At 37.8% G+C, this 23,635-nt stretch overlaps 1 protein-coding gene across 1 annotated transcript in view; it reads left to right on the forward strand.

Annotated features, from left to right (window-relative positions):
• The first annotated feature begins 799 nt into the window (after positions 1 to 799).
• The window catches only part of GFM1 (G elongation factor mitochondrial 1), a 43,412-nt gene continuing 20,576 nt past the window's right edge, over positions 800 to 23,635 (forward strand). The window contains exons 1-13 of the mRNA XM_044251684.1: positions 800 to 1,022; positions 2,252 to 2,404; positions 3,285 to 3,417; positions 4,247 to 4,451; positions 6,886 to 7,002; positions 9,028 to 9,178; positions 12,829 to 12,986; positions 13,578 to 13,662; positions 16,396 to 16,533; positions 17,678 to 17,779; positions 19,348 to 19,404; positions 22,482 to 22,619; positions 23,527 to 23,609. Coding sequence (XP_044107619.1) covers positions 933 to 1,022; positions 2,252 to 2,404; positions 3,285 to 3,417; positions 4,247 to 4,451; positions 6,886 to 7,002; positions 9,028 to 9,178; positions 12,829 to 12,986; positions 13,578 to 13,662; positions 16,396 to 16,533; positions 17,678 to 17,779; positions 19,348 to 19,404; positions 22,482 to 22,619; positions 23,527 to 23,609 — 1,610 coding nt within the window. The 5' untranslated portion in view covers positions 800 to 932. The remainder of the gene's footprint in view (positions 1,023 to 2,251; positions 2,405 to 3,284; positions 3,418 to 4,246; positions 4,452 to 6,885; positions 7,003 to 9,027; positions 9,179 to 12,828; positions 12,987 to 13,577; positions 13,663 to 16,395; positions 16,534 to 17,677; positions 17,780 to 19,347; positions 19,405 to 22,481; positions 22,620 to 23,526; positions 23,610 to 23,635) is intronic.

Genomic DNA, 23,635 nt, shown 5'->3' on the forward strand with positions numbered 1-23,635 from the left:
TTCATTTTTCAAGTCATGTCTTTTTTCTTTTTAAAGATCTTATTTATTTGACAGAGAATATGAGCCGGGTGGGGTGTTAGTGGTGAGGGGCAGAGGGGAAGACAGACTGAGACTGACTCCCCACTTAGCAGGGAACCCGCTGCGGGGCTCCATCCCAGAATCCTAGAATCAGGAGCTGAGCTGAAGGCAGTCACTTAACCAAACTGAGCCACCCAGGCGCCCTTCGGGTCATGTCTTATTATTATTATTATTTTTGCATTTGTAAATAACATAAACAGCAACTTTTCATTTTGTTTTTTACTTTATTCTGTTGTAAACACATCTCCACATTTCTTGTTATATTGGTGTGGCTGTTCAAGCAGGGCCCTTTAAAGGGGAGAGGAGGCTATTTCATAACTTTTTAAAACTTTTTTAAACTTTTAAAGTTTCACAACTTTTTTAAAAGTTATGAAAAATTTTAAACCTACGCAAAAGTAGACATGACGGCAACACCGAACACGCAAAATAACCACGTTCAAAAGGTTGGGAGGTTGGGTGAGCCTGGGGATGGGTATTATGTAGGGCACGTATTGCATGGAGCACTGGGTGGGGTACATAAACAGTGAATTCTGGAACACTGAAAAGAAATTTTAAAAATAAATAAAAATTTAAAAAAATAAAGGAAAAATAAATGTTGCATCTTCCTAGGGGCAGAGCGGTTGCACTTTCTCTTCCAGGTCCATAGAGGGCGCAAGGGCAGTAGATGGGGCTGGTTGGCTCTGAGGGCCGGAAGTCTCTCCTCTTTTCTTTCCTCTCACCTCCTCCGCATCCTTCGACCCGGAAGCGCTCTTCCGGCACTGATTGCCGGCGTGACTTTGAACGCGTTTTGATGTGGGTCAGGTTGTTGAGTAGACCTACAGCTGCCCCACCTTTACGCCACTTCTGCGCTTGCCATGAGACTGGTGGGAGCAGCCGCTGTCACGGCTTTGGGGCGCGGGCCGCTTCCGCGGGTCCTCGCTACCCTGGGATGGCAGAGGAAGCAGGTACTAGAGCCCGGCGAGGCGAAACCAAACCAGGGACTGCATAAAGGACCTTGCTTGTCCCTCCAGGGCTAGGGAACAGTAATGACTTCTCTGGGACCTCCTGAGAGCTCCGGGTACGAGGTGTCGTGCCTCAGTGCTGAAAAGTTTTTCGGTACCTGAACATCTCGTTATTCATGAGCTGCGTCTCGGTACCCTGGGGGAGTGGACGGGCCACCGATTTATGTTTCAGCCTCTTTTTGGGGGGGAGGGGGAAGTGACTGGAGTGCCGGTCAGAACAGCTGAAAAATTAGTGTGTTCAGGGTTCGAACCCAGGGCTTCTGACTCATTATCGAGTGCTCTTTTCTGCGCAGAGTCCTTGGGCTGTGGACAGCCCTCTTCGGGCAGACTCTGGATTATTTGTTTTGTCGTTCGAACTTCCCGGTACTTTGATCCTATTTCTGTCTTTTGCGGAGGTTGCAGAGTGGAGTAGGTTGGGGTGGGAGTTGAGACTTTCCTGGTATGCAGACGTCGTTTGCTTTGCTTGCTGATATTCATGGGATTTCATCTAAATGCCTGTCCACCAGAATCCATTTAGTATTTGCCCAACTTTTCTAAGTTCTTCTGTTTCTCTTTCCCCAGAAGTGCTGCAGTACCTTTTGGATTTGCAGTCCTATGGGGAGAGGTTTATATTGTCTTGATTCGGTAAAATATAAGGTTCTCCCTTACCCCCACCTCCACCAAAATGAAATGAAGTTTTTAAAAAAGTAATTCTTTTCGTGCAGAAGGAATTGGAAACCTTTTGTGTGGTCCCTTGGAACTATCCGTACCACAACACAAAGCATATGTGTTGGAAAACATCCTTGCTAGCTGTCAACTACAATAAGGGAGAAGGGGGAATATAAGTAAAATTTAAACGAAATCTGTGTTTCCTTTTAAAATTGTTGGAAGCTGTCTTACTGGTTTTATTAGCCTCAGCATGTATTTTCAAACCTGTGACATTTGGAAAAGTATCTGTCCCCCTTTATTTAACTAGCTTATTTGACTATATTTTTCTGATTTATTTATAAGAATATGTATGCCCTTTCTGTCCTCTCTTGCAGTTTCTCCTTTGGTTACAGGAGTTGCACATAATCTCACATAATGTTTTTTTTCCATTGAGTTTCTTTGGTGGAAAGATACCAACCAAACCAATTCTAGTTGCCCATTATCTCTTATAAAAAGTGCATTGATTTGAGCTCTTATTTTTTCAGGTTAATTGGGAAGTCTGCCGATGGAGTTCGTCAGGAGTGATTCCTAATGAAAAGATACGAAATATTGGAATTTCAGCTCACATTGATTCTGGAAAAACTACATTAACAGAACGAGTGCTTTACTACACTGGCAGAATTGCAAAGATGCATGAGGTGTGGAGTTCCTGGTTGATTCAAAGCTAGTTTGAGCTTGGTAGTTACGATTTAATAAACATCACAAAACCTGAAAGATTAAAAGAATGGTTACAGTGGATCTTTATTGAAGTCCTAGCACAAAGGGATAGATAGGTCAAACTGGCTTGCAGTGTTGTTGTGAGGAATCTTTCTAGAAATCATCACTATGAGTATCCTCGGTAGATTGTCCTTTAGGAATGTTAAGTCCACACCTGAAACTAATACAACTATTAATTATACTTCAATTAATATATCATGATATATTCTTAAGCAGCTTTTAAAGTCGTATTTACATACTGTTTAACGTTATGGAGAGATGTTTAAGAAGGGTTTAAAACTATATATAGTATAATGTTAATAGTTACAAAATACATGTATCAGGAAAAAAATTTTTTAACTTGAACGTCTTCTAAAGAAATTACCATATTATTGAGTAACTTAACTCTCCATCTTGTTAAGGTCATCTTGTTAAGTCACATATTTTGCAAGCTGACTCCTTCCCACTCAGGCCTCAAAATCCACATGTCATAGAGCAGGGAAAAATGTGTGCTTTGAGCATCTGCTCACGGACTGTCACAAGGCTAGTGGGCAGGAACAGTGCAGAGGAAACGGGGTTTGGCTCAAAGACTGAGGTGATTGCTCTATTTAGCCGTTGTTGGGAAGAGCAATGAAAAGAGGGTTAGACAGATAATAGAGGGAAAAACTTGTAATCATTTCTCTGTTTCACAATATGATATGGTCTGACTTCTCTGAAAATTGCATCAGTTAACTCTCTGTGTTCTAGTTCCAACTCAGTAAGATTTCTTTCCTTCTTGGGATGTAGGGATGGGGGACTCTGAATTGCTGTGCTTGTGTTTAGGTGAAAGGTAAAGATGGAGTTGGTGCTGTCATGGATTCTATGGAACTAGAGAGACAACGAGGAATCACTATTCAGTCAGCAGCCACCTATACCATGTGGAAAGATGTCAATATCAACATTATAGATACTCCTGGTGAGTTGAAGTCTTAGTTTAATTGTTGCAGATTGTTTTGACAAAAGCACATTTAGTTCTTTATTATGTCCCAGCTCATTTTTAAGTGTCAAATGATATTCAAAAGTGTGACTGTGAATTCTTGTTAGAGAAATCTGAGACCTAGAACTCTTCATCATTTTGTGGTTTCCTTAAAAGAGAGTGCAAATAGGGCGCCTGGGTGGCTCAGTTGGTTAAGCAACTGCCTTCAGCTCAGGTCATAATCCATGAGATCAAGTTCTGGATCGGGCTTCCTGTTTCTTCCTCTGCCTGCAGCTCCCCCATTTGTTCTCTCTCTCTCTGTATCAAATAAATAAGTAAAATCTTAAAAAAAAAAAAAACACTGCAAATAAATTTTGAGTAGGAAGGTTCTTGTCCATTGAAAGCTGTATCTGATTTAAAGGTGCCCAGGCCCTCGTAGTTTTGTTGTGTTTTTTGTTTTTTTTTTAAGGTTTTTATTTATTTATTTGACAGAGACACAGCAGGAGAGGAAACACAAGCAGAGGGAGTGGGAGAGGGAGAAGCAGGCCTCCCGCCAAGCAGGGAGACCCATGCGGGGCTCGATCCCAAGACTCCGGGATCATGACCCCCGCTGAAGGCAGGTGCTTAACAGCTGAGCCACTTAGGCACCCCCCTTACAGTTTTTTGAAGAGTTGGGCCCCTGGACCTTATGGTGAGTAAACAGTATGGTGGTTTAAGAAATCCACATTCTAATTAAAAGACTTACATCATGAGGAGAGATACAAAGCTTGTAATCGTGCATGTTATAAAAATTCATACTTTAAGACCCACACTTCTTTGTCTAATTTAGGACATGTGGACTTCACAATAGAAGTTGAAAGGGCCCTGAGAGTGTTGGATGGTGCAGTCCTCGTTCTCTGTGCTGTTGGAGGGGTGCAGTGCCAGACCATGACTGTTAATCGTCAGATGAAGCGCTACAACGTTCCTTTTTTAACTTTTATTAACAAATTGGACCGAATGGGCTCCAACCCCACCAGGGCCCTGCAGCAAATGAGGTACTGAGCCTTAGTAAGAACAGGAGGGGCTGTGATGATTTGGATAAGAAACCTGACATAGAAGGACAATTATTAATTCAATGTCATTAAGCTTTATTCCTAAAAAAATTTTTAGGGGAAAAAAAAAGTTTTTTTCCCTAAAATTTATGTGAGTACTTATCTTAGTAAAAGAAACATTGAAGTCAGTAGTTTGGTTTGTGATGTGATCTCATCAGTTACATTTGCTGTAAAATGGGGAAAATGTGACTTAAATTATAGGGAGGTTTAAGGTGAATCCAGATAACAATCTGGCAATTCACTATTTTGCTGTGATTAGAGAAGTAATAATCTAGTGTGGATTCTATAAGTATATGTTTAGACAAACCTAGAGGATTGTCTGTTGTAACCTTTACTGAAGGAACTTTATTTTTTATTTATTAATTTTTTATCTTTTTTTTTTTAAAGATTTTATTTATTTATTTGACAGAGATCATAACTAGGCAGAGAGGCAGGCAGAGAGAGAGAGGAGGCAGGCTCCCTGCAGAGCAGAGAGTCCGATGTGGGGCTCAATCCCAGGACCCTGGAATCATGACCTGAGCTGAAGGCAGAAACTTTAATCCACTGAGCCACCCATGCACCCAAAACTTAAGGAATTTTAATTAATGCCCTTAAGAAGTTTTGGTGTATTCCCTTGGGTTCATATGGTAACATACTTGCTAAAATAACAGTAACACTTCCTTTCTGTACCAGATGTAACTAAGTTGTGGTCCTGGCATTTTACACTTTGCTCAATATTATATATTTCACATAGCCTTTGAAAAGAGTGGAAGTTTCACTTTCATCTTTGGTGGATGTGTAAATGGAGCTATCAGTTTCCTATTGAAATATCCCAGGGCAGAGCTGATGAAAATAGTATAAAGTTTCTGGTAGTGGAAAGACCAAGAGCAATGTGTCTGGTCATGAAGGATACAGTGTTGGAAGAGCTTCAAAAGACAGTATTGCTGTGCGCACTGATGGAAGTGATATATTTGGGAATATGAACTTGAAAGTTTTCTTTATTGGGTATTTGTAGTCATTTCTTACTTAGTTACTTAGTAATTTCTTACTTAGGTTTGAAAACAAAACCTTTTCACTTTTTGTCCTTTTTACTTATATTTTACTTGTACTTGGCAATGGATGGACTATTTCTACCATGTTGTTGTGTGAATTCCAGAAAATTCTCTTCTAGCATTTATGTGACTACTGCAGTTCTCTTTCTGCTCTGTTCCCTCTTATCTGCATTGTGTAACTCCTATTAAACAGATTTTAGAACTTCTGGATCTCATCTCCATGTATTACCTTTTCTACCATTCATTCTACTATTTCATACATTTTGTTTATTCTCATTTTCATCTGGGTTATGAGAATTGATGTCAGTCTTCCAGCTCACTAATCTGAAGGTCATCTGTGTCCCTTCTGTTATGTTAGCCTTTTCTTTCTTTTTAATTTCTGTAATTATGTAATTAATTTCCTAAACTTTGTCTTTTATTGCATCGTCTTCATTAATAGAAAGGTAGTTCTCAGATCTTTGCATTTTATTTTCTTTCGATAACTCTGTTGTTGGAAGTTAATACTGTTTCTTGAGCTCACACGTCTCTTTCAAGCTATTGGTAACCTTCAAATATTTGGTGATTCTTAGTTCTCTATCCATAGTTATAGATGGGGGCCTAGAGTCTAGACTACACTATAGTAGCCAGAGCATGTTTCTTTTTCAGTGAGAATACCTGCCGTGAATCCCTTCAGTGGTTGTGCCTGATAGAGGGTATACGCTGATAATGAATATCTGATTTTTAACATGCATGCTAAAAGTTCTCCTGTAAGAACTTCCTCTTTAACTGTACTCAGCTTTGCTAGAGTCAGCTGATCTAAGGAGAGATGGACAAGATGATCCCACTATCCTTTAGTTTTCTGATCAACCACCATTGACTTGTTCTTCCCCCTTATGTTTTTGATCCAGGATATTCTGGGGAGCTGATGGAGAAACACTTATTTTAGAGTTCTCTTGTTGCTTAAATAGGGTTTTGGCTTCCTGAGCATGGTGAATTTGGTTACTCCCAATTGTTTTAAATTTTCTGAGTTTTTTGGCTTTTTTTCTTTTTAAGATTTTATTTATTTGACAGAGCAAGAGAGGGAACACAAACAGGGGGAGTGGGAGAGGAAGAAGCAGGCCTCCCACTGGTCAGGGAGCCTGATGCGGGACTCAGTCCCAGGACCCCAGGATCATGACTCTAGCCCAAGGCAGATGCTTAACGACTGAGCCATCTAGGCGCCCCAATATATTTTCTGTTTTGAGCTCCTGATGATACCCTTCTCGGTTCCACAATATCTGCCATTGATTTATTTTTGTCATTTCAAAGGGCTTTAGGGAGGACATATGTATTTTTATTTGGTAAACATATATGTTTTTATTTTTCAGGTCTAAACTGAGTCATAATGCAGCATTTATGCAGATACCCATTGGTTTGGAGGGTGATTTTAGAGGTATAATAGACCTTATTGAGGAACGAGCCATCTATTTTGATGGAGACTTTGGGTAAGTTAAAAATGTATTATTAATACCTTAAAAAGCATCAAAAAGAAAAAAGAAAGGATGACTTCTTTAAACATAGAGAAAACGTCTTTTTAAAATGTGGCTGGAGGAATATACTCAAATGATTTTGTTTTAATGCCTTTAATCCTAGTTGGTTCCCATTTTGCTTAGTATTCTTTCCAAGGGAGAGTATGTTATTTTTTGGGTAATTTATATCATGTTATATGCAATGTTATATGTTATATGGTAACAGGCCATCAGCTTGGGCTAGTAATGTATCTCGTTTTCCATTTGTTTATTTATTCATTGATTCATCCTATGGACTTTTATGGAGTAGCTGCTGTGTCCTGGGTATTATGATAAAAACTGGGAAGAAAATATGGATCATGAATGTTTGCTCTATTTATGAGACTACAGAGATAAAATGACAATACATAAAAGCAGTTAAAAATAGTGCAGATGTGGTTTGAAGAACATAAGAAGCAAATTGGTGCTTTTTGACATGGTATTTGATCCATCAATCAATTTTGAGTGACCTCTACATACAAAATTGTGTTAATCAAAATTTGACATTCAAAAAAATCACGTGCAAGCTTGTTAAAACACATTCCTGGATCCACTTCCAAATGATTCTGATTCAGTAGGTCTAGGGGGAGCCTGGAATTTGCATTTCTGGAAAGCTCCCAGGTGATGTTGCCATTATAGGTCTATAGACCACATTTTGAGTGGCACTGTTTTGGGACAATGTGGGAAGACATAAATGACCCTTCATTATGAGGAGTGGTCCCCAATAGCCTAGCAGTTTCTCTAGGGGTAATTCCTGAGAGGTTTTCTTTCTCTGCTGTGAAACTGGGATTGCTAGTCTGGCGGGTGGGTGAAGGGTGTTGTGTTCAGTTAACTGTATCCTTTATCCTCATCAGCCGTCTTGTAGGCAGGGGAAGGATACAGGCTGTCTAGTAGATGAGGCGTTTCTCTCCCTACTTGTATGACAGTAGTGACTGGTTTATCTACTATTTCTTAGAATGTAAGGCCCAAGAGGATAGGGATATTTTATCATGTTTATTCAATTCTGTCCCAAGCCCTAGCACTTTCTGGTACACAATAAGGACTCAAAAATGTTTGTAAATGAATTAATAAATCAACTTTCCCAAAGTTACCAGGGCACACATTTGTCTTCTAAAGTAAAGGCTCTTAAACTTTGTTATGCCCCTACCACAGATGAAATTTCTTACTATATCTGCCCTCTTTCCCAGCCCTAGACCTCTGGGTATATAAATTTTGAAAGGACCCACAGCTGATTCTGACATAAAAGGCTAAGAACCAGGGGAGCTTGACAGGAAGGATGAAATTATGATCTGAAGGCTGTGAAGAGCATTTTTTGAGATAAAATTATTTTCTGACTATATGCGGTTGACTTCCTTTACTTTTTTAATTTAGGAACACATTTTCTGAAAAGCTGATATTTTGGACGTTAGTTTCCATTTTTAAAGAAGAACTTTGAAACTTTTGAGACTGATGTTTTAAATATCATGTATATCTGTTTCTCAGTTGTGTATATTTATAATTCTTTCCTATCCAGCCCCTAAAGAAATGGCGATCTGGGGTTAAGGTTGAAGAGTTTGTCATATTTAGTAACCTTTTTTTTACTATATTCTGTGTTAAAATTGTGTAATTGGGTTTGTTATCAGTGGAAGGAATAGAGTCAGGTCTCTTTTCCTCTTTGTTAGTGACTGTGATATTCTGATTAATTTAGTTAATAGAATTTTCAAGAGTCATATGAGCTTTGGAGTCAGAATGACTTTGAAGCTTGGCTCTTGTATTTATTAGTAGTACAACCTTGGTAGTTTGCTTTGCTTATTTAAGTATTTTTGCCCACTATTCTGTCTAAATTTTAAAGATCTACATTATATCAAAGCTCTTTCTCATTTAAAAAAATTTTAGCCATTAGGGTTTGTGTTTTTCATTGGTGCTTTATATTGTATAATTGAGTATCCTTATAGTAGTAAAATAAAGCATTTCTTTTCTTAGTCAGTTTGTTCGATATGGGGAAATTCCAGCTGAATTCAGGGCAGCAGCTGCTGATCACCGGCAAGAGCTGATTGAATGTGTTGCAAATTCAGATGAGCAGCTTGGTGAGATGTTCTTGGAGGAAAAAATCCCCTCAGTTTCTGATTTAAAGGCAAGTGCTCTCAAAATAAGTCTTACAATAACAAGAAAAATAGGGTGGGGTTTTTTGTGGGTAAGAGACATGCTTTTATGCATGGGTTTTATTAATGAAATCTGAGTAAATTTATTTAATATTATTGGTTTTTTCAAAAAATACTTGCTATTTCTTATTATTCTTTAAGTAATGAGTTCTGTAACATCTTACAATGGGAAAGGAGTTATAGTTCTAAAAAGAAAAGATGATATTTAAACATCCAACCTCTTGGGCGCCTGGGTGGCTCAATGGGTTAAGCCTCTGCCTTCAGCTCAGGTCATGATCCCAGGGTCCTGGGAATGAATTTCGCATCAGGCTCTCTGCTCAGAAGGGAGCCTGCTTCCTCCCTCTCTCTGCCTGCCTCTCTGCCTACTTGTGATCTCTCTCTGTGTGTCAAATAAATAAATAAAATCTTAGAAAATAAATCAACTTCTTGGGTATATCTTCTTAAGGAGAAAGAAGATAAATATACAAGTGTTACAGCAATAAAACAGATTAAGTGATGAGGCTGCTAAATGGTTATAGTCTAAATGTTGATACTTGTACTGTTTAGAAGGCTGTATAGATTTCTTCACTTGGTCATTTAGATCCTTAAAAAAAAAAAAAAAGATCTCTGCTTAAGATTGGTATTTATTTTTCAAGTAGATAATTTTTGCACAGGAGACACACAGAGGCCAATAAGCCCATAAGCCCATGAAAAGATGCTTAGCATCACTAATTATTAGGGAAGGCAAGTCAAATCATGGGATTTCACTTTATCCATTAAGATAGCTAGTAAAATAGCAAGTGTTGGCGAAGATACAGAGAAATTGGAACTCTTGTGCATTGTTAGTGGGAATGTGAAATGATGCAGTCACTGTGGAAGAAGTACGGCCATTCCTCAAAAAATTAAACCTAGAACAACCATATGGATTCAGCAGTTCCACTTCTGGATAATACCCGAAAGAATTATTCAAATAGGTATTTGTACCCCTGTGTTGGTAGTAGCACTCTTCACAGTAGCAAAAAGCTGGAAACAGCTCAAATGCCCATCAGTGGATGAATGGATAAACAAAATTAATATATACATACAATGGACTATGATTTAGCCTTAAAAAGGAAGGAGATTCAGATGCATGCTATAGCATGGATGAACCATGAAGACATGCTAAATGACATGAACCATACAAAAGGACAAATGACATATTTTTACACTTATGTGAGGTACCCAGAACAGTCATAATTCCTAAAGACAGAAATAGTGGTTACCAGGGGTGGTGGCAGAGGGGTGGGTTACAGAATAGAGAGTTTAAGAAGTACAGAGTTTCCATCTGAGATGATAAAAAAATTCTGGAGATGGATAGTGGTAACGACAGCATGGCAGTGTAAATGTACTTAATGCCACTGAACTGTATACTTAAAAATGGTTAAAGTGATAAATCTTGTTTATTTTACGATTAAAAAAACTGGTACTTATTTTACCAAACCACATTGTACACTTAGCAGAGATCAGATAAATGATTACTGTGTTTAAGACCTGGCACAGGAGTTGATAGTAGGCAAAATGCACAAGGAAAGAACCCTGTCGAAGCTGAGGACGCTTACTAATCTCATAACTTGAGTCCTTTAGTTTTCATAAACTATGTAGGAGGGTATAGGTCAAGCTCTGTGTCCTGGGAACCACAATACAGAGTTAGGTTTTTATCTGTTAAAGGGCATGTGTCAGAGGTCCCCTGGACCATTCCCAGGTTCAGTGATTTAGGAGGATCACACAAAATTCTCAACACCTTATCATAGTTGTGGCTCTGATTATTACAGTAAAAGGATACAAAGCGAAATCAACAAAGGGAAAAGGCACATGAGATGAAGTCCAGAAGAAACCATGTATCAGCTTCCAAGAGTTCTCTCACAATGGAGTCATGGCAGGGTTTGCCTCACTCCTATAGCAGTGAGTTGTGATATACTTGTGAATCTCATCTGTTAGAATGAGGTTTTATTAATGGCTATTGAAAGACATCCTCTGCCTGGCATTTACCCAAATTCCAGACTTGCAGGAGGAAAGCAGGTGTTTAGCATCCACCCATTGTGCAGACTGTAGCCATGGGGAACCATTCTCAGTTCTGGGAATGCTGGGAACCCCCCTGAAATCCAGGTTCTCAGACACCAGCCAGGAGCCAACCTTGTAAACAGGCCTTTCTAAGCATGGCCAATTCAGTGCTGCTCTGTTTACTGTTTTCTGCAGAGGATACATGAGTATACTTTCTGTATTGTTGGATATATTATTAGGGACAGTGGAAAGGCAACACCTTTGAAGTGTGAAAACAAGGGAAATTTTTGAAAAATAAAGCTTTTGTTAGGCTGGTATTAGGATGGTTCTAATTTTTTTTTTTTTTCTATTTATCTACCACCTTCCTGTTTTTCTGTTTTAAAGTAAATGTGGTAAGATTATTTACGTCCCTACTTGCATATACGGGAGGTTTGGTAAGTCAGTTTTGGTCCTGTGGCTTAAGGTAGCTTATTAAGTGGTTAGTGACTTGTATTATAGTGATGTTCAGAAGTTACGGTTGTAAGTTTTTGCTTTAAGCTTTTTTTCTTTTTTTACGATAACTAGTTTTCTAGAAGGATAATTGTACACTGGTTTCCCTATTGCTGTTGATGTCTTCTAGCTGCTAAAACTTAGTTCCATTGCTTACTCTCAGAGACGTGCTTAGCCCGGAGGGCTGCCTGTGGCACACAGCTGGGACACATTCATAGCGCTCACACCTCAAGCAAGAGTAACATCATAGCCTGTTACTCTCATGGCTCTTAGTTTATGAGTGATTTGTACTACTTGGCTTCCTGTATGTATGTTGTTTAAAAGAAAGAAAACATCTGTTAATTAAATGTGTTTTTTAATAGATATTTTCATAGGTTTTAAACATTTAAAAGTACACAAAGATACACAGTAAAGAAAAAAAAAGTCTCCTACGGTCTCCTGTTTGCCTAGTTCTCTGCCTCCTCCCTAAAACAGGTTGCCAGTTAATAGTTTTTGCTGTATTTTTCCAGACACAGCGCGCGTGTGTGTGTTACTTTTCCTTATTATTACATAATTGTTAGCATACTGTTTATACCTCTCTCTGTGTGTGCCTGTTTTCTGTGTGTGTGTGTGTGTGTGTGTGTGTATTTTTGTCACATTGGAAATTAGTGACATTCCAAGAGTGTCAAAAGCAGTTATACAGTAAATTGCTTCCTAGCCCTGGAGAAGGAACTGATTTTTTTCCTTGTATTTTGACCTTTAATATATAGAGGACCTCGTTCTAGTCTCCACTATAGCCTGTACTCCAAAGAGTGTCAATTCCTTTTATTCACTTACTGGTTTGAAGTTTCTTTCTTTCTTTCTTTTTTTTTTTTTTTTTTTAAGATTTTATTTATTTATTTGACAGACAGAGATCACAAGTAGGCAGAGAGGCAGGCAGAGGGAGAGGGAGAAGCAGGCTCCCCACTGAGCAGAGAGCCCGATGTGGGGCTCGATCCCAGAACCCTGGGATTATGACCTGAGCCTAAGGCAAAGGTCATGAGCCACCCTGGTGCCCCTCACTTACTGGTTTGTAACTGATCTGAAATACAAAACTTTTTTTAAGGTTAATTGTTAATTTTTTTTTCTTTTGTAGTGTGCAATCCGAAGAGCTACTCTAAATAGGTCATTTACTCCTGTTCTTTTGGGAAGTGCGTTAAAGAACAAAGGAGTTCAGCCTCTTCTAGATGCTGTTTTAGAATACCTCCCAAATCCATCTGAAGTCCAAAATTATGCTATTCTCAATCATGAGGAGTAAGTCTTGGAAATTGAATCTTAGTCCATGCAGAAATAACATTTATGCACTGTGAAAGAATTTAAGAATGGTTCTTTTGATTAAGTTATGTTTATTGGTTTTTCCCCCCATAATTTACAAAAATCAGTTGCCAATTTCTATTTGGGTAACACTTTTGACATGTAGAAAACTATTATACCATTTGCCATATCATATTGTTTGTGAGTTAGAAGTATGGTTTATTATCTACTAAGGTTTTCTTCATTAGTAAATGTTTTTTCATTTGGGACCAGCTATTTTCGGCCACACCAAAAAAACCAAAACCAAAACCAAACAAACAAAAATCCTTAAAGTTTGAAATGCAAACATTTTTTTTAAGCTCTCGTTGATTATTTTCTTTTCTTTCTCTGCCATTTTCGTGTTTTTAGTCTGCTCTGGTCATGTCATAATGTAGTAATTAAGCCCTGAGAAGTTACTCTTACCAATCTCAGTGAAATTTCCCTTATATGAGGTAGAAATGTTTAACATGTAGATGCTTTTTCTTTAATAAAATAAAGTGATATAAGAGAGATATCAAATAATGCATCTCACAGATTTATATTTCTTTTAAGTGACTCAAGAGAGAAAAAAAAAATCTTAATGAACTCCGAGAGAAGCAGTTCCCACCCTTTTGTAGGCCTGGCTTTTAAACTGGAGGTAAGTTGCTTTCTAGTATATGTGCTGCCAAAGCGAGCACGGTAAGTTGCTTTCTAATGTATGTAATTGTTGTAGGTGGAAATTTTCTTCTAAGGTGTTCTTCCTATTACAAAATGATTTTGTTACAAATTACTCTGCTGAAAATTACTCCCCCTTCTCTTTCCAAACTGCATCTTCAGATGGAAGTTGGGTTGCTGTAAGCAGCCCACACTTAAGCTGTGAGAAATCATGTTCCACTTCCTTGAGGGAGCAGTATCTACTGTTAAGTTACTTGGGATTCTTCTATACGGGAGAGTTGTCTTGTCTCCCCATTTATATTTTTATTCAGTCTATCTTTATGTCAATATGGCCTCATGGATATGTATTTTGAGTCACAATGAGTAGCACGTTATTTTGTTGTGCAGGTTGGTCAGGTTTGGCCATTGGAGCTCTTTGAATTGTTCCTGTGTCCTTTTGACATTGAGTAGTGTTTTGTTCTTTTGAGTATTTCCTGACTTTGATGGCACTGCAGGATCCTCCAGGCTTATCCTCCCTGTCTCCACCCTAGAGTCAACCATTTTAGGTGCCTTGGTTCTATTACTTTTAATCGAGAATGGTATTAGAAACCCAAGATTTGGGTACTTTTTGTTAGGTTGTTGTTGCTGGTGTTCATATTATTTTAACAGGGAAAGGAAGTGGTTAAGTTAGAAGTGTTAAGGTGGTTATTTCTGGGATGGGATTCTATTTGGGGGGCTTTTAGTTTTTATTGTAAAATTTTTATAATATACTTACTCTGGAAAACTTAAGTTGAAAAGTGCAAATAACAATTGTGACAATTTTTATGGGTAAAGCTTTTAAAAATATACATTTAGGAATATCTTCTTAGGATTCCTGAAATGGTGATTACTGAATTAAAGGAATGTTTTAACACTATTTTTTTTGTTTGTTTGTTTGTTTTTTAAGATTTTATTTATTTATTTGACAGACAGAGATCACAAGTAGGCAGAGAGGCAGTTGGGATAGGGCGGGGAGCAGGCTCCCTGCTGAGCAGAGAGCCTGATTCGGGGCTCCATCCCAGGACCCTTAGATCATGACCTGAGCCGAAGGCAGAGGCTTAACCCACTGAGCCACTCAGGTGCCCCAAGAATGGAATGTTTTAATATTAATATTAATATTAATGGTTTATTATCAGATTTCTTTCCTAGAGTTAATGTAGTAAATTATTTCAATGAATCTTTATCAGCATTGAGTATTATTTAAAAGTTATTACCGGTTTTAAAAGTGAAAGTTAGTAATTCTTCTTGCTTTACATCTTGCTTTAATTCCTAATGGTACAGAACATTTTTCCATATATTGATTATGCAGTTATAATTCCTCTTTTGCAATTGTCTCATTTCTTATTTTAAAAATTAGTGTCAAAGTGTTTACTTATTTGAATGCTCTCTTATTTTTTAAAACAGCAGTTTAAATTTATAGTCAAATGTATTCATCTTTTTTACTTCTCTCATTTTTAACCTTAGACATCCTCTTTGTATATATTTCATAAATGTTTTCTATTTTTTTGTGACCCTTTTTTTTCATTGTTAATCCTGCTGGAATTTGTTTTGCTGTATGCTGTGAGGTGGACTCTAAATGTATCTCCTCTGCCTCCACATAGAGGACCAATTGTCCAGCTCCCAGTTATTGAACAATGCTGTACTTATCCATTGTCATGTCTTCTGTCATCATTGTCTGTTGACAGATGTGTTCTATTCTGCATTTTAGATTTTTTTACTCTGCACGCTATTGAGTTTAATTTGTCCCCCTTCTGTACTTTTTAAGTTTGGAGTATTAAAATGTTTTTATATCAGTCATGTAAGCTTCTTATTGTCAGGATACTTTAAGAAATTGCTTTTTCTTTTCATTTATTTTTCAAAATTAATTTTAAAATCAATAATATGTTGTAAAATTCCTTTTGGGGTTTTTATTGTTATTGTGCTAAACCTATAAATCAGTATGGGAACTTTTAAATGTTAAATGGCAACTTTTAAAACATACCCAGTTGGTTAGTGTTAGTATTGAGGAGGAATTGATCTTTGGTTATTTATTTTATATTCAGTTACTTTAAAGAATGCTTATTTATATAGCTTTGCAGGTGCTTATCAAAGGATTTTTTTTAGATGTATGATACAGTCTTACCATTTCTAATTATATTTTTGTTGTCTTTCCTATAATTATATTTGTGTTTTATATCTTAATTGCATTAAACCAAACTTATGAAATAACAGAAGGCAAAAGGATAATTCCTTATTGCATATGCAATTTAAAATTATTTTCTAATTTTTATTTCAGAAGAATCAGAAGTAGTACCAAAAAGATCAACAACAACCACTTAACTCATTTATATTCAAAGCTAGTATTTAAGTATTTTAGACAATAAACCAAAACGTGTATAAAGTATACTACCACAATTGATAGGGAACGATTGGAGGTTGTTGTGAAGTTTTTCTCTTAATTCTGATTTTTTTTTTTTTAAGATTTTATTTATTTATTTGACAGAGGTCACAAGTAGGCAGAGAGGCAGGCAGAGAGACATGGGGGAAGCAGGCTCCCTGCCGAGCAGGGAGCCCGATGTGGGGCTTGAACCCAGGACCCTGAGATCATGACCAGAGCTGAAGGCAGAGGCTTAATCCACTGAGCCACCCAGGCGCCCCTTAATTTTGATTCTTATGTTTCTTTTTTCTTCTTTCTACCTTATCCAATCTTGACTTCTAGGCTGGACGATTTGGACAGTTAACTTATGTCCGCAATTACCAAGGAGAGTTGAAGAAGGGTGACACCATCTATAACACGAGGACAGGAAAGAAGGTGCGGGTGCAGCGGCTGGTTCGCCTGCATGCTGACATGATGGAGGCAAGTATAGGTTCTTCCTGGCGGATCAGAAATTTCTCTAATGCAAGGGATGGCCCTGTGTGAAAGCCCTGTTTAGCCCTAGAGTTTCTTATTCCTGTTATAGAATCAGCTCCCCCAGAAGGATCATATTAGTGCTAGAATCCCTCTGAAGATTTAGGACCTCTCAAAGTCTAATTAGGGAAATAAACTTTGGCTTACAGCTTGTATTTTTTAATTGGTTCTCAATCTGTTCTAGCCTTCTGTGTGGTCTTTTAGGGTTAGGCCTTAGTAGAAATGCCATGTGGGTGGGGTTGTCTCTTGCTCACACTCTTTCCCCAGTCAGCTCTATTGCTGGAGAAGTTTATTGCTCTGAACAAAATCTTAGGACGTACAGAAATTTGTGGTAGCCATACTGTCTCTTGAATAGGCAGTCTTTCAAAATTGGGTGTTATTGCTGTTTTGTGAGATAGGCAGCAGGGGGCATGATACAGGAATTAGTGATTGTCACAGATGTTCTTATGGGCCAGAGGCTACGAGAGGTTTACATCTGTGGAACTGTTAAAGACTCCGGCACATTTGGTCATTCATAGCCACATCTGTTATGAATGAACTGTCAGTATAAATGGACAAAAACTAGGAAGCTTAAGAGGCACCAGTGCTTTGTTCTTAGATTTCCTGTGTTTACTTGACGGCTTGCATCTGTGAGAAATTAAGACTATTTTAAGTACAGTGGGCTGAACTCGCCTGCCTTTGTTTTCAAAACTTCCTGTGCAGTTTTTCCTTGTACTTCTTTGTCATATACTCATTGTTGGACTGTGCCAGCATACATAATACATCCTTTTGAATCCATAGAAATAACGCCAAAAGTGTGAAGCTCTGTGTTCTCTCAGTAATACAGATCTTCCAACTCATGATGCCACAGCTTGGAGTTTCCATGTAAAGTCAAGTTCTGTCAGTTGAGATGTGGTTTAAATAAAGGCCCTATTCAAGGTATATCTCGCCTTGGTTATTATTGGTATTACATTGGTTCTAGCTAATTCATTCTCTGTAGAATTCATGGTGAGATTCTGCCATGTTTGTTTATATACAGTCTGTTCATCGTGTGATTACCATGTCCTGATGTGTGTTAGTTGCAAGTATTACTTTGTGTTATTTCTTTATTTAGGATGTTGAGGAAGTGTATGCCGGAGACATCTGTGCATTGTTTGGCATTGACTGTGCTAGTGGAGACACATTCACAAACAAAAATAATAGTGGCCTTTCTATGGTACGTGATTTAATTTCAAAGTTATCACTTTTTAGAAGTCTGTGTTTATATAGTATATTTAATACTTAAGAAAAACAGTTATAGTTTTCGTTTATTGCCACAGGCATCAATGTAGATTTGTCATGGCTCTTTGGATGTCAGTTAGGCAAGTGCTCTATGTGACCTAACTTATCTGATTTTTCTTAGTTAAATAATTCCACAGTCCCCTAAGATTTAGCATGGAGGGAAAAATCTTCACTAGATACACCTGAACTTGAAGCGCTGACTCCTGCACTCTGAGATCTGCTTCCCCTTTGCGGATGCCTCTCGACTGCCTATCACCAGAATCCAGCTAGTCCCAGTGGGCAGCCACTTACTAACTTAACAGCCAGCCAGGGCCCTTGCCTCAGTCCCAGAGAGCTGTAACATGTAGACTAGGGTATAAGAGACTGGAACGTTGCTCAAAGGCAAGGTGCAACTAGGCAGTCTGACTTACTGTACACAGCCTGTCCTGTGGAACTCAGAGGTCCCTTTTCATGACTGAGGGATCCCAGAGGGAAGAGCATACTTGGGCACTTCCTGCCTTTGAATCCCCCTTCACTCACTTTTCCCTTTATTGAGTAGGCTCTCCGACAGTATGACCATCTGTTCATGAGGTAGGGTGGTCCCTCTCCTGAATTTAGTAAAGAAAGACCTAGTACACCTGGGTAATTTGCCGTGAAGGAATTTACAGTGGGTCATTTACCCAAGAACTGATCCAGCCCTAATAGATGAGCACTATAATAGTCCCTGTATTATGTGATGAATTCATAATTTTATAATTTAGCTTTTCTGTATAAGATATTCTCTAATGTCCAATGTCCATGGCTTTCCATGTTGATTTAAGATACTACAGAAAATAAAAGTCTGTACAGGTTTTGGGGGGATCTAGAGAAGGGGCATAGTTTGTAAACAAATAGTGTTGATAAGGCCTTCTCTAAATACCTATAATTAGTAATGTGAGGGACTGGAGGTTGTAGGAAATGCTTAGGCTTTGAAGCAAATAGACCTTGATTAGTGTCTCACCTCTGTCAAGTTATTTTGTCTTTCCAAGCCTTTAATGATTTTATTCGTAAAATGGGGATATCTGCTTGTCAGATTTGTGACTGATTGAATGAGGTATCATATGCATAAAGAATCTAGTGCCCTTTCTGTTTTATCAGTCATGGTATATTTTTGATTAAATAAAGTAACTTAGCAAAAGACAGCAACAGCACGTGTAGCCACTAGCCTACATAAGAATTTCACATTTTGGCATTTGGGTTCATTATGATTATATTTAAAATGAATGTGTCAATAAACTTAGGGGTTTTAAATAGTGAATAATCTTTTTTTGTTATTTTGGGAGGGAGGAGATCATGTAAGTATATGCATTCATTTATTAATGTATTTAATACAAAACAGACCAAAGATATGTATTGTCTAGCATAAACATGATGACTAGTATTTGTCCTTTGTTCTTTTGTAAGTAGCACATTAAAATTAATCCATCCCTGACCCAAATAGTACTGTACTTGAATTCTTCTTCGTTCTTTTAAAAAATATTTTAGGAGTCAATTCATGTTCCTGATCCTGTCATTTCAATAGCAATGAAGCCTTCTAACAAGGTAGGAGTTTGGAGTTTCAATCTCATATAGCACAATAAAAACTTGAGCCCTTTTTCATCTTTCTACACAATGCACATAGTATCCTGTGATACCCAGCAATCTTATGGTCTCTGTTTCCTCTTTTGGTATTGAAATCACCTTCTAAAACTACCAGTCTCTCTTGGTAGTAATTAGTTCTCATTATACCTGAAAAAGTTGATGGTATTAAAGTAGGCATAAGACTGTGCTTTCTAACTCTTTACAGTATCATTGGCTCCAAAGTGGTAAGAATATTTTCCTATATACAGATCATAAAGGAACGGAATAGGGGAAATAGGGACATTTATCCTAAGTTATAGTAAAACCTCACTGAACTACATTAGATTACTACATAGGTTAATTGTCTCATGGATTATAATACATCTCTGGATTTGTGGTAGTTATGAAGTATATATCTCATTATAACATGGAAAACCTGCAAACAAGACTCCCCCCCCCCCTTTTTTTTAAAGATTTCATTTATTTATTTGATAGAGAAGGAGAGGGAGCAGGAGCAGGGGGAGAGGCCGACTGCCCGCTGAGCAGTGAGCCCGATGCAAGGCAGATCCCAAGCCCATGGGATCACGACCTGAGCCGAAGACATATGCTTAACTGACTGAACTACCAGGCACTGCATCACTTTTTTTTTTTTTAAAATAGACTGCATGCTAGGTGTGGATGTGAGGCTTGAACTCACAACCCTGAGATCAAGACCTGAGCTGAGATCAAGAGTCAGATCTTAACCAGCTGAACCACCCAGGCACCTCTTTGTCAGTTTCAAATAGAATAGTTTTATGGTTGGATTTGATGTCAATCAGCTTTTTATGAAACCAGAATTTCTTGAATAGTTTCTTACTTGCATTACCACCATTGGAATTAGTTTGCATTGCTCGCATAATTGAGTTAAGTTGGTCTGACATTCATAAGTCATGTTAATATGGTAAATTGAAATGAACTCATTCATGCATTGAGTGAATATTTTATAATCTCATGTCATCTGGGAACTATTATTTACAAAACATACTCTGATGTATTGTCTTGTGGATACATTAATAGCTAATTCTTCCTCTGTTTTGAGGAAATGAGGTTTTCCAGACCCTTCTCAGTATAGAAAAAAATGTTGAGGGAGCAAGAAACATTATGTCATTCCATCTCAGAAATTTGAGGAAAGGCAAACCTTGCATCTTACCATACAGTGAAATGCCACAGTTCCAGGTGCTTTGCTAAAATTGCTTGCTTTTCCCTTCTGAATAATCAGGGAGAGAAGTTAAAGATATTTAACTGTTGATAGTTCACAACAGTGGAGGAAAATCAAAGGCATCAATATCTAAAAGATTTTTGGTATCTCAGGGTTGTCTGTTTGTTAGAGTAAATTTAAATCAAATAATGAAGTCACTGCATAAAGCTGTGAATCTCGATAGTGGGGGCAGGGATGATCTTCTAGTAAGTTGGGGGTTCTTGGCTAATGTAGGGAAAAGGCCATTAAAAACTTCGGAGATAGACTGAGGATTCTGTCTCAGCTTTGTCATGCACTAGCTCTGTGGCCTAGAGCAGATCACTCAGCCTTTCTACACCTAGTTTCCTCACCTATGAAATGTGGGTAATTCTGTCTTGCAGCATTTTGGTTAGAATTTGAGGTACATATTCAAAACATATAGCACAGTTCCATGCACACACCTATCGGTGTTAAATACTAGTGATTCAGGGTATGTTAGTTTTCCATTGCTGCCGTAAGAAGAAAGTACCACATACTTGGTGGCTTAAAATAACACAAATGTATTAATTATACAGTGTTAGGAATCTGACAAAGTTTTTATTTGACTAAAATCAAGATATTGACAGGACTGTTGCTTTCTGGAGGCTCTTGGGGACATTTTATTTTTTGCTTACTCAAATTGTTAGCAAAATTCAGCTTTTTGTGGCTGTTGGGACTGGGGTCCCCATTTCTTTGATGACTGTCACCTGGGGCCTGGGTTTTTGTTTCTTTGTTTGTTGTTTTTTAGTTTGAGAGGCTATCCATTTTCCTAGGCTTGTGGCCCTGTCATCTTGTCTTCAGTGCCTTCAACCATGAAATCAGTCACTTTTGTGCTTCAGGTATCTTCTGCTTCTTCCCTCATTCTGTCTTTCTAACCTAACCCTTCTGTTTTCCTCTTCCTTTTTAAAGGCCCATGTGATTACATTGGGCCAACCCAGATTCTTCATGGTAATCTTCCCATCACAAAGTCTGTAACTTTAATTATAACTGCACAATCCCCTTCACTACATAAAGTAACATTCACAGGTTTGGGGGCATTAGGGCATATCCTTAGAGGACCATATTATATCTAAGGAGAATAAAGATACATGCAATCACATCCAAGCAGGCTGGGTTTTTTTTTTGTTTTTTTTTTTAAGATTTTTATTTTTATTTATTTGACAGAGAGAGATCACAAGTAGGCAGAGAGGCAGGCAGAGAGAGAGGAAGGGAAGCAGGCTCCCTGATGAGCAGAGAGTCCGATGTGGGACTCGATCCCAGGACCCTGAGATCATGACCTGAGCCAAAGTCAGCGGCTTAACCCACTGAGCCACCCAGGCGCCCCAAGCAGGCTGTTTTTAAAGGAAGAAGTCTCACTGTGGCATTTGCCTTACTCTTGGTCTTAACTGTCCTGCTTGATTCTACAATCAGGTCTTGGGAAACATGCGGATTCCTTTGGTTATGTGTAGAATTTCTAAAATGTGATAGAGTAACACAGATTCTTCTTTTCCCTTCATGGAGAAAGTTTTCCAGAAATGGACAATTTCTATGTATATCCAAGAATAAAATAGGAAAGGGTATATTTAAGCCTTAGACTCTTGTTTTGTATCTTGTGGAAAGAAAATTCTGTCAGCCAACCATTCCCTGCTCTGTTGACTGTGTGGTGTCCAAGCTCACATGTTGAAAGGGTCTGGCCTAGGAACTAGATGGGGATCATTATTATTCTTAACTGTTCATGTATTTGATTTCATTTAGTAAAGTTCTTTCAACAATCCCATTGCTTATCATGCTTACTAAAATGTGTAATGACTTTCTTTTTTTTAAGAATGATCTGGAAAAATTTTCAAAAGGTATTGGCAGGTTTACAAGAGAAGATCCCACATTTAAAGTCCACTTTGACAATGAGAGCAAAGAGACAATTGTATCTGGAATGGGAGAATTACACTTAGAAATCTATGCTCAGGTAATGAATAATATGGAAGTTAAATTCATTTTATTTATGTCTCTGCTTTGTTACAAGTCAATAATTCTCAGTCTAATGACTGTAAACTAATAGTGGTTCTTCAGACTTCATTCTGGTTTGTATCCAGATGTGGTATACTATGTTATAAATGTTACCATCTCTTAAAAAATAATTATTTTTTTATTTCTAAATCCTTATATTTGTAAAACATTTACAGACTCCTAGAATCAAGACTCCCAAGTATTTGCAGTAAGATCATTCATCCAACACTAGGTCATGGTTAGTTGGGTCATTGCAAATCCCAGTGCCAGCCTTAGGGAGACAACCTGCAGGGAGAGACCTGCTGAGGCAGTTAGCCCACCAGTACCTGCTCTTGGAACCATTTCTTATCTGTTTTCTTCTCAAGTCAGTACTTGAAGGTTTAGATAGATGTAGTACTAGAATTTAGGTAACAGAAAGAGTAGATGCTTTATATTTTCCCCTAGGAATGGTCTTCTGTATCTATGAATGAAAACAAAAGCTCTTTGACTTATGATTGAAAATTCTGGTTGTGATCATATTTTTGAAATTAAGGTAGTAGAAACTCTGCCAACAGACTTATAGACTTATAGGCTATTCCAGAGAATATATAATAATGTGAAATAAAGGTGACATTTTAGTGGATAGATTAATTAGAGGTAAGTGTAAGTTAAACAGTCTAAATTAGAATTCATTTCTATAAAATCTTTAAGAGTCATTTGTATTACTTAAATCATGTATCTAACCTTTGTAAGATACTTAAATGATTTAAGATTTATCATTTTTATCATATTTAGATGAGTGCTTCAAATGTAGTTAAGATTCTTTTTTCTTCTTTCAGTTTGTTTTTTTAAGTATACCAAAAAATTATCTCCCCTCTTCTTTTTAGAGGATGGAAAGAGAATATGGCTGTCCTTGTGTCACAGGAAAGCCAAAAGTTGCTTTCAGAGAGACCATTACTGCCCCCGTCCCGTAAGTATGCAGCAGAATTAAACATA

The sequence above is a fragment of the Neovison vison genome, chromosome 6 (assembly GCF_020171115.1).
Source record: "Neovison vison isolate M4711 chromosome 6, ASM_NN_V1, whole genome shotgun sequence".
NCBI lineage: Eukaryota > Metazoa > Chordata > Mammalia > Carnivora > Mustelidae > Neogale > Neogale vison.